The sequence below is a fragment of the Dama dama genome, chromosome 12, assembly GCF_033118175.1.
Source record: "Dama dama isolate Ldn47 chromosome 12, ASM3311817v1, whole genome shotgun sequence".
Taxonomy (NCBI): Eukaryota; Metazoa; Chordata; class Mammalia; order Artiodactyla; family Cervidae; genus Dama; species Dama dama.
In genome coordinates, this window is record NC_083692.1 from 52,292,441 (window position 1) to 52,301,939 (window position 9,499).

Below are 9,499 nucleotides of genomic sequence, written 5' to 3' on the forward strand. Positions count from 1 at the left end.
TATCAAGGGGTTAGGGATGGGTTGGCTTCTGAATTCAAACTATAAAAAGGGCACGGATGGAGCTACACTCGGGGTTGGGTGGATACAAGAACACAGAGTTCTCCCCTCCCTCTCTTCCTCCTCCCCACTCCGCATCTCTGTATGGGCCTGCATACTTGCTTCACTTTCTCTATACAACTGACCCCACACATTGGAGATGCCCACAGGCAACCCAGGCTTACATCCCCCTAACCACACAAACAAGACTGCAAAAAAAGGACTGTTTCTCTCCATCAGTTCCAGTTAGAAGAGGGAAGGATCCCTTTTCAAAGATAAGGAATGCTGCTACCAGGAGAAGGCAGGAAAAGAGTCTGGGCCGACTCAACGTTTTCTATGTTACTTCATTGTTGTTTAGTTCGCTAAGTTGTGTCCAACTCTTTTGCAACTCCATGGACTGACAAAACGTAGTCCACTGGAGAAGGCAATAGTAAACCACTTCATTATTCTTGCCTTGAGAACCCCATGAACAGGATGAAAAGGCAAAAAGATATGACACTGAAAGATAACTCCCCAGGTTGGTAGGTGCCCAATATGCTACTGGAGAAGATTGGACAAATAGCTCCAGAAAGAATGAAGAGACAGGGCCAAAGAAAAAACAATGCCCAGCTGTGGATGTGACTGGTGATAGAAATAAAGTCTGATGCTGTAAAGAACAATATCACATAGGAACCTGAAATGTAGGTCCATGAATCAAGGTAAATGAGAAGGGGTCACACAGGAGATGGCAAGAATGAACATTGACTTTTTAGGAATCAGTGAACTAAAATGGACTGGAATGGGCATATTTAATTCAAATGACCCTTGTATCTACTACTGTAGGCAAGAATCCCTTAGAAGAAATGGAGTAGCCCTCATAGTCAACAAGAGAGTCCAAAATGCAGTACTTGGGTGCAATCTCAAAAGTGATAGAACCATCTCTGTTCATTTCCAAGGTAAACCATTCAACATCACAGTAATCCAAGCCTATGCCCCAATCACTAATGCCAAAGAAGCTGAAGTTGAATGGTTCTATGAAGACCTACAAGACCTTCTAGAACTAACATCAAAAAAATACATTGAATGCAAAGTAGGAAGTCAAGAGATACCTGGAGTAACAGGCAAATTTGGCCTTGGAAAACAAAATGAAGCAGGGCAAAGGCTAACAGAATTTTGCCAACAGAATGCACTGGTCACAGCAAACACCCTCTTCCAACAACACAAGAAACGACTCTACACATGGGCATCACCAGATGGTCAATACCAAAATCAAATTGATTATATTCTTTGCAGCCAAAGACAGAGAAGCTCTATACAGTCAGCAAAAACAAGACCAGGAGCTGACTGTGGCTAGACTCCTTATTGCTAAATTCATATTTAAATTGAAGAAAGTAGGGGAAACCACTAGGCTTTTCAGGTATGACCTAAACCAAATCCCTTACAATTATACAGTGGAAGAGACAAATAGATTCAAGGGATTAGATCTGATAGTCAGAGTGCCTGAAGAACTATGGACAAAGGTTTGAAACATTGTACAGGAGGCAGTGATCAAAACCATCCTCAAGAAAAAGATATTCAAAAAGGTTGTCTGAGGAAGCCTCACAAATAGCTGAGAAAAGAAGAAAAGTAAAAGGCAAAGGAGAAAAGGAATAATATATCCATCTGAATGCAGAGTTCCAAAGAACAGCAAGGAGAGATAAGAAAGCCTTCCTAAGTGATCAATGCAAAGAAGTAGAGGAATACAAAAGAATGGGAAAGATTAGGGATATCCTCAAGAAAATCAGAGATACCAAGGGAACATTTCATGCAAAGATGGGCCCAGTAAAGGACGGAAACAGTATGGACCTAACAGAAGCAGAAGATATTAAGAAGAGGTGGTATGGATGCACAGAACAACTATATTAAAAAGATATTCATGACCCAGATAACCACAACGGTGTTATCATCTAGAGCCTAGAGCCAGAAACCCTGGAGTGTGGAGTAAAGTGAGCATTGCAACGAACAAAGTGGAAGTGATGGAATTCCAGCTAAGCCATTTCAAATCTTAAAAGGTGATGCTGGGAAAGTGCTGCACTCAATGTGCCAGTAAATTTGGAAAACTCAGCAGTGACCACAGGACTGGAAAAGGTCAGTTTTCATTCCAATCCTAAAGAAAGGCAATGCCAAAGAATGTCCAAATCACTGCACAATTGCACTCATCTTATACACTAGCAGAGTAATGCTGAAAATTCTCCAAGCTAGGCTTCAAAATTCTTCAAGCTAGGTTCAACTACGTGAACCAAGAACTTTCAGATATTCAAGCTGGATTTAGAAAAGGCAAAGGAACCAGAGATCAAATTTCCAACATCCATGGGATCATTAAAAAAGGAACAGAATTCCAGAAAAACATCTATTTCTGCTTCATGGACTACACTAAAGCCTTTGACTGTGTGGATCACAAGAAACTGTGGAAAATTCTGAAAGAGATGTGAATACCAGATCACCTGACCTGCCTCCTGAGAAACCTGCATGCATGTCAAGAAGCAACAGTTAGAACCGGACATGGAATAACAGACTGGTTTAAAACTGGGAAAGGGGTACTTCAAGGCTGTATATTGTCACCCTGCTTATTTAACTTATATGCAGAGTACATCATGCAAAATGCCAGGCTGGATGAAGCACAAGCTGGAATCCAGATTGCTGGGAGAAATATCAATAACCTCAGATATGCAGAGGACACCACCCTTATAGCAGAAAGCAAAGAGGAACTAAAGAGCCTCTTGATGAAGTTGAAAGAGGAGGGTGAAAGAGCTGGCTTAAAACTCAACATTCAAAAAATGAAGATCATGGCATCTGGTCCCATCACTCCATGGAAATAGATGGGGAAACAATGGAAACAGTGAGAGACTTTATTTTTTTGGGCTCCAAAATCACTGCAGATGGTGACTGCCACCATGAAATTAAAAGATGCTGCTCCTTGGAAGAAAAGCTATGACAAACCTAGACAGTATATTAAAAAGCAGAGACATTACTTTGCCAACAAAAGTCTGTCTAGTCATAGCTACAGGACTTCGTTTTTCAGTAGTCATGTATGGATGTACCAGTTGGACCATAAAGAAAGCTGAGTGCCAAAGAATTGATGCTTTTGAACTGTGGTAATGCAGAAGACTCTTGCGAGTCCCTTGGACTGCAAGGAGATCAAATCGGTCAATCCTAAAGAAAATCAGTCCTGAATATTCATTGGAAGGCCTGATGCCCCAATCCTTTGTCCACTTGACCAAAGACCTGACTCACTGGAAAAGACCCTGATGCTGGGCAAGACTGAAGGCAGGAGAAGGGGATAACAGAGGATGAGATGGTTGGATAGCATCACGGACTCAATGGACATGAGTTTGAGCAAGCTCTGGGAGTTGGTAATGGACCAGGAAGCCTGGTGTGTTGCAGTTCATGGGGTTGCAAAGAGTCAGACACGACTGAGTGAACTGATCTGAACCGGACTCCCATGGACCTACCAGGCTCTTGCGTCCATGGGATTTCCCAGGCAAGAATACTGAAATGGGTTGCCATTTCCTTCTCCATGGGATCTTCCCAACCCAGGGATGGAACCCACATCTCCAGCCCTGGCAGGTAGATTCTTTACTGGTGAGCCAGCAGAGAAGCCCTACCTCTCTTATAATATGGTATGTGTGGTGGGGGGGAAATGGGGGGGGGGGAGTTATGCAACACATGTTTTTATTGTTTTATGTCAGATGTTTGTTGCTTCAAATAAGTTTACTTTTACAACTTTGGAGAGTGAGGACAAGGATTTGACTCTTGATAATATTTTTCATCTTTACCCTAACAACTTATGAGAAATTCAGAAATTCTGCCATCCCACACCTCATTTCTAATGTTTGACTGCTGTTGTTTCTGTCTTAATTGAAATCCTATGTGGTAGGAGTTTTAAAAGGCACACAGTTCTACAAGGGATGGTTATGGAAAATAATTGTTCTTCTATAACCTCCCCTCCATGCCAGTAAAGCACCTTTACTGTTTAATTGAGTATTTACCTCCATAACTCTAATAGCAAGTATAAGCTTTTTCCTTTTGCATTTTTAAGTATCACTTATTGGGACTTCCCTGGTGGTCCAGCGGTTAAGAATCTGCCTTGCGAGAGGAGTGTCTCTGGGCCAAAGTCGGGATGAAACTTGGCACATGGTGGCGGGGAGGACGCTGACGAGCGCGGCGATGCCCACCTGCAAGGGCGCCCTCGAGGCGGCCGCACCCCTGACAGCCGGCTGCGGGCTGTGCACCGCGGAGCCCGAGGCCGCGGAGCGCCTGGGCGAGGCGTGGGCGGGGAGCCGAAGGTCATGAAACGAGTCCGCACCGAGCAGATCCAGATGGCCGTGTCCTGCTACCTCAAACGCCGGCAGTACGGGGATGCGGACGGCCCACTGAAGCAAGGCCTGCGGCTGTCGCAGAGCACCGAGGAGATGGCTGCCAGCCTCGCAGTCCAATCAGAATCTGGTTGTGCCAACATAGTGTCCGCAGCCCCTTGCCAGGCAGAGCCCCAGCAGTATGAAGTGCAGTTCGGACGGCTGCGGAATTTTCTCACCAATTCTGACTCCCAGCACAGCCACGAAGTGATGCCTCTCCTCTACCCTCTCTTTGTCTACCTCCATCTCAACCTGGTCCAGAACAGTCCGAAGAGCACAGTGGAAAGCTTTTACAGCCGCTTCCATGGAATGTTTCTGCAGAACGCCAGCCAGAAGGATGTCATCGAGCAGCTCCAGACCACACAGACCATCCAGGACATCCTGTCTAACTTCCGGCTGCGAGCCTTCCTGGACAACAAGTACGTGGTTCGTCTGCAGGAAGACAGCTACAACTACCTTCTCCGCTACCTCCAGAGTGACAACAACACCGCGCTGTGCAGGGTCCTTGCCTGGCACATCCACCTGGACGTGCAGCCCGCCAAGAGGACGGACTACCAGCTCTACGCCAGCGGGGGCTCTTCCCGCGGCGAGGGCGGTGGCCTGGAGCCTGCCGACGTGCCAGCGCCCATCCTGCAGAATGAGGCCGCGCTGGAGCTCCTGCAGGAGAGCATCAAGCGCGTCAAGGACGGCCCCCCCTCGCTCACCACCATCTGCTTCTACGCCTTCTACAACACAGAGCAGCTGCTGAACACTGCAGAGGTCTCCCCAGACAGCAAGCTGCTCGCGGCAGGCTTAGACAACTCCTGTATAAAACTGTGGAGTCTGCGCTCCAAAAAGTTAAAGTCAGAACCCCATCAAGTAGACGTGTCCCGCATCCACTTGGCTTGTGATATCCTAGAGGAGGAGGATGACGAGGACGACAACGCGGGCACGGAGATGAAGGTCCTGCGGGGACACTGCGGGCCAGTGTACAGCACCAGGTTCCTCGCAGACAGCTCAGGGCTGCTCTCCTGCTCCGAAGACATGTCCATCAGGTACTGGGACCTGGGCAGCTTCACCAACACCGTGCGGTACCAGGGCCATGCCTACCCCGTGTGGGACCTGGACATCAGCCCGCACAGCCTGTACTTTGCCAGCGGGTCCCACGACCGCACGGCCCGGCTCTGGTCATTTGATCGGACGTACCCACTGCGAATCTATGCTGGGCACCTGGCAGACGTGGACTGCGTCAAGTTCCACCCCAATTCAAACTACTTAGCCACGGGCTCGACCGACAAGACGGTGCGGCTGTGGAGCACCCAGCAGGGGAACTCGGTGAGGCTCTTCACGGGCCACCGCGGCCCTGTGCTCTCCCTGGCCTTTTCCCCCAACGGTAAGTACCTGGCGTCCGCGGGCGAGGACCAGCGGCTGAAGCTGTGGGACCTGGCGTCCGGGACCCTCTACAAAGAGCTGCGGGGCCACACGGACAACATCACCAGCCTGACCTTCAGCCCGGACAGCAGCCTGATCGCATCCGCGTCCATGGACAACTCTGTGCGCGTCTGGGACATCAGAAGCGCGCACTGCAGCACCCCCGCGGACGGCTCGTCCAGCGAGCTCGTGGGCGTCTATACCGGCCAGATGAGCAATGTTCTGAGCGTGCAGTTTATGGCTTGCAACCTCCTCCTGGTGACCGGAATCACACAAGAAAGTCAGGAACATTGATTTGGATCTTTGATATGACAGACTGGGGCGTGCGAAGGGCTCCAGACGGCAAGTCTTAGGACAGACAGAATCCCTGACTGACTGTGAAGACTCCCCGTGTCCCCCCTTGCCCTGCCGATGTCCCGAACCCACCACTCTCCACTCAGCCCCCAGGTGTGGAAGCACAGGGGCAGGAAGGGTGGTGACGGGGAGCAAACGTGAGATGGGAATCACGGAGACCCCACTGTGTCCTCGTGTGGCCCCTCCCTATCTCTGGCGCCAAGGTGCCCTTGCCTCGCTGGGACTGCACTTGACCTGAGGATGTTTGCCAGGCACCCTCCCCAGGAGCAGTGCCGCAGGGTCACCGGGTAGAAGGGACTCTCTTCAGGTAGGAATGCGGGGGTGAGAATTAGGCAAGGGGGCAGGGTCATCCTGGCAAATGTTTTTCCTTTTCTGTGATTACAGAGAACCAGGACTGTTTATTATTGTTATTATAATTATTATTGAGAAGAGGAGACCTAGCACTGGCAGAGGGGGCTTCTCTGCTCTCATCTTTCAGGTTTTACTCCTGGCACTGGCTGTGACACTTGGAATTTTGAGGTTCAGGGAATTCAGAGAACTTGGTCGCACAGTGTGTTGGGAGAAAGGGAAATTTTCTGGGTGACAGTTGGACCACTCCAGCTGATATGTTTCTAGAAGTGGGTGGGCAGATTTGACTGAGAAAGTCTTGGGCTCTTGCAGCAATGGTGGGAAAGAAAGATTCTTTTTGTGGCTGCACTTCTATTAACAATTCTGTCCCCCAAAAGGTCGGATTGTGGTAAAGAAATGAAAATAATTAGAAGTGAAAAGTCAAAAGAAAGAATTAAAAAATGTTGAATTTCCAAATGATTCCGAGGTGTGGCTTTTCCAGCATCTTTTCCTCCTGAGATCATCCCTCCCACCTGCTTTGCGATAGCAGTTTAACGAACAGTCTGTGAAACAAATCATAAGTACGAACACATGCATCAAAAACTATGCTCTGAGGATGAAGCGACTTCTAATTTGTGGGAAAAGGATTAAATATTTCTGTTTTCTGAAAAGAGTTATTTTGTATTTTGTTTTCTATTAAAATGTGTTTAGTTTCAAAAAAAAAAAAAAAGAATCTGCCTTGCAATGCAGGGGACTTAGATTTGATCCCTGGTCAGGAAACTAAGATCCCACATGCCGTGTGGCAACTAAGCTCGTGTGCCACAACTAGAGAGCCCCCATGGCTACAACAAAAGATCCTGCATGTTGCAACTAAGATTCAACTCAAATAAATTTTTGTTAAATATTACCTATTGATTTCCCCTATTAAAAATAAATATTTCACTTTTTCTCTGCCCCAGCTCCCCAACACACACACACACAGGCATACTTCTCAATTCTCTGTGCCCCAGCCTATTTTAATCATACTTTTGGTCTGCTCATTATCCACTTTTACATTATGATTATGTAAATGCTATTCTACTGCTGAACCATGAAGTCTATTATAATTTTACTTCTTTCTTATACAACTTTCTGTTTTCCCTAGTTTTGCTTAGTTTTCTGGTTTTTAGGAATTCTCACTACTATTATCTTCAGACTCTCCCCTGATTACCCAACTTTCCTTTCAATTCAGTCAAACACTAACATTTTATTTTTGGAATTCTCTCTTCCTGGACCTTCTGACCAGCTCCAATCTTCTGGTTGCTCCCTTGCTCTGTTACACAGATTTATCCAGAAGTCTCCCTCCACCACCATCCTGAAAAATTTCCTCACCTCTCACTTGGGTTGAATTCTTTTTTCTCACTATCTGTATCTTCATCATCATCTGTTTATTCCTTTGTTTTGACAAATACTTCTTCCAGTTGCCTTACAAGAAAAATCTACAGGAAAGGCAAAATATTGTGGCCTCCCATGTCTAAAATATATATATATATATTTATTCAATTGGTACACTTCACTGATGTTTTAGCTGGGTATAGAATTCTATGTTAGAGAACACATGCAGTGTCTAAAGTGGTTTGGATTCCTGATTATTTGACCATAATCTTCCCCCTGTTCTTTGAAAGCTTTTAGGACCATTTTGACCCCAGGATTCAGAAATATTTTCAGGATGTGCCTTGGAAGGAATCTATTTTCATCTCTTTTTCTGGATACTTGATGGATCTTTTCATGCTGAAAACTTCAGGTCTAAGTCCTTTTTATCCTGACACCTCCAGCCCGTGAATTATTTATTGGATATTTTCCCTCCTTTTCATTCACTCAATTCTCAATTTGAGGAGTTTCTATATTCAGATGCTCAAGCTCCTCATCTAATTTTCTTATATTCAGATGCTCAAGCTCCTCATCTAATTTTCTTATCCCCTTTTCTACTGTTTTATGTTTTCTTGCCTTCTTATTCTGGTTTCTACAAAATTTTCACAATCTTATTTATCTTATATTAAGCTTATGACTTGCATCATAATTTTTTCCAAGACCATTTTGGTTTATATTCTTCTGATTTTCCATTTATTACAACATTCTACTCTTGCTTTGTGAATGCAAAATCATCTCTTAACTGATTCTTCCTGACATCTCCTCATTTTTTTTTTTTTTTTTTTTTTTGGCCTGAGAGTCTTTCATTTTAGGGAGAAGAGATTCTCAGATGCCTGGTTGATCCTTCACTGTCTGATCACAATTAAGATTACACCACTAAAACACTGATGGAAGCTTTGAGTATATAGGTTAGATTTTCAGCTCTGGCTTTCAGCTCTGGAGACTTCCTTGGGAAGTCTCCAACATTAATATTTTTAGATCTTTTCTCATAGCCTAGTCAGACTGTTCAGATACTAAATTCACAATCTCATGCATGAAGTAGAAACTGGCTGCCAGCTTAACAGGAATCAAATGGAAAAAGAAAACCAAGTTCTCAAATTCAGGAAATTCTCCCCATTTCTATATGGTATCCCTACCCTCTTAAATACTTTATATACCTTAGTTCAAAGAATAAACTTTAAAACTTTCTGTTGTATTGGGGGAGGGGCAATATTAAGCTGTTCTTGGTTGGGGGGGAGCAGATGATTTAACTTGCATTCCCAGGTGCTAGTGGTAAAGAACTCGCCTGCCAGTGCAGGAGACATAAGAGATGTGGGTTTGGTCCTTGGGTTGGGAAGATTCCCTGGAGGAGGGCATGGCAATCCATTCCAGTATTCTTGCCTGGAGAAACCCATGGACAGAGGAGCCTGGTGCACTACTGTCCATAGGGTCGCAAGGAGTCGGACATGACTGAAGTGACTTAGAACATATATAGCACATGCACGTCCAATATAGGAGCTACTAGCCACTGAAGTTATGTAAATTGAAAAGAATTTAAATTAAGTAAAATTTAAAATTTGGTTCCTCAGTTGCACTAGTCACATTTCAAG

The 9,499-nt window shown here is 45.5% G+C and overlaps 1 protein-coding gene across 1 annotated transcript; it reads left to right on the plus strand.

Annotated features, from left to right (window-relative positions):
• The first annotated feature begins 4,343 nt into the window (after positions 1-4,343).
• On the plus strand, positions 4,344-6,487 carry LOC133066322 (TAF5-like RNA polymerase II p300/CBP-associated factor-associated factor 65 kDa subunit 5L). The gene has a single exon (XM_061157282.1). The coding sequence runs from the start codon at positions 4,344-4,346 to the stop codon at positions 6,111-6,113; it is 1,770 nt and encodes a 589-aa protein (XP_061013265.1). The 3' UTR covers positions 6,114-6,487.
• Positions 6,488-9,499: the final 3,012 nt, after the last annotated feature.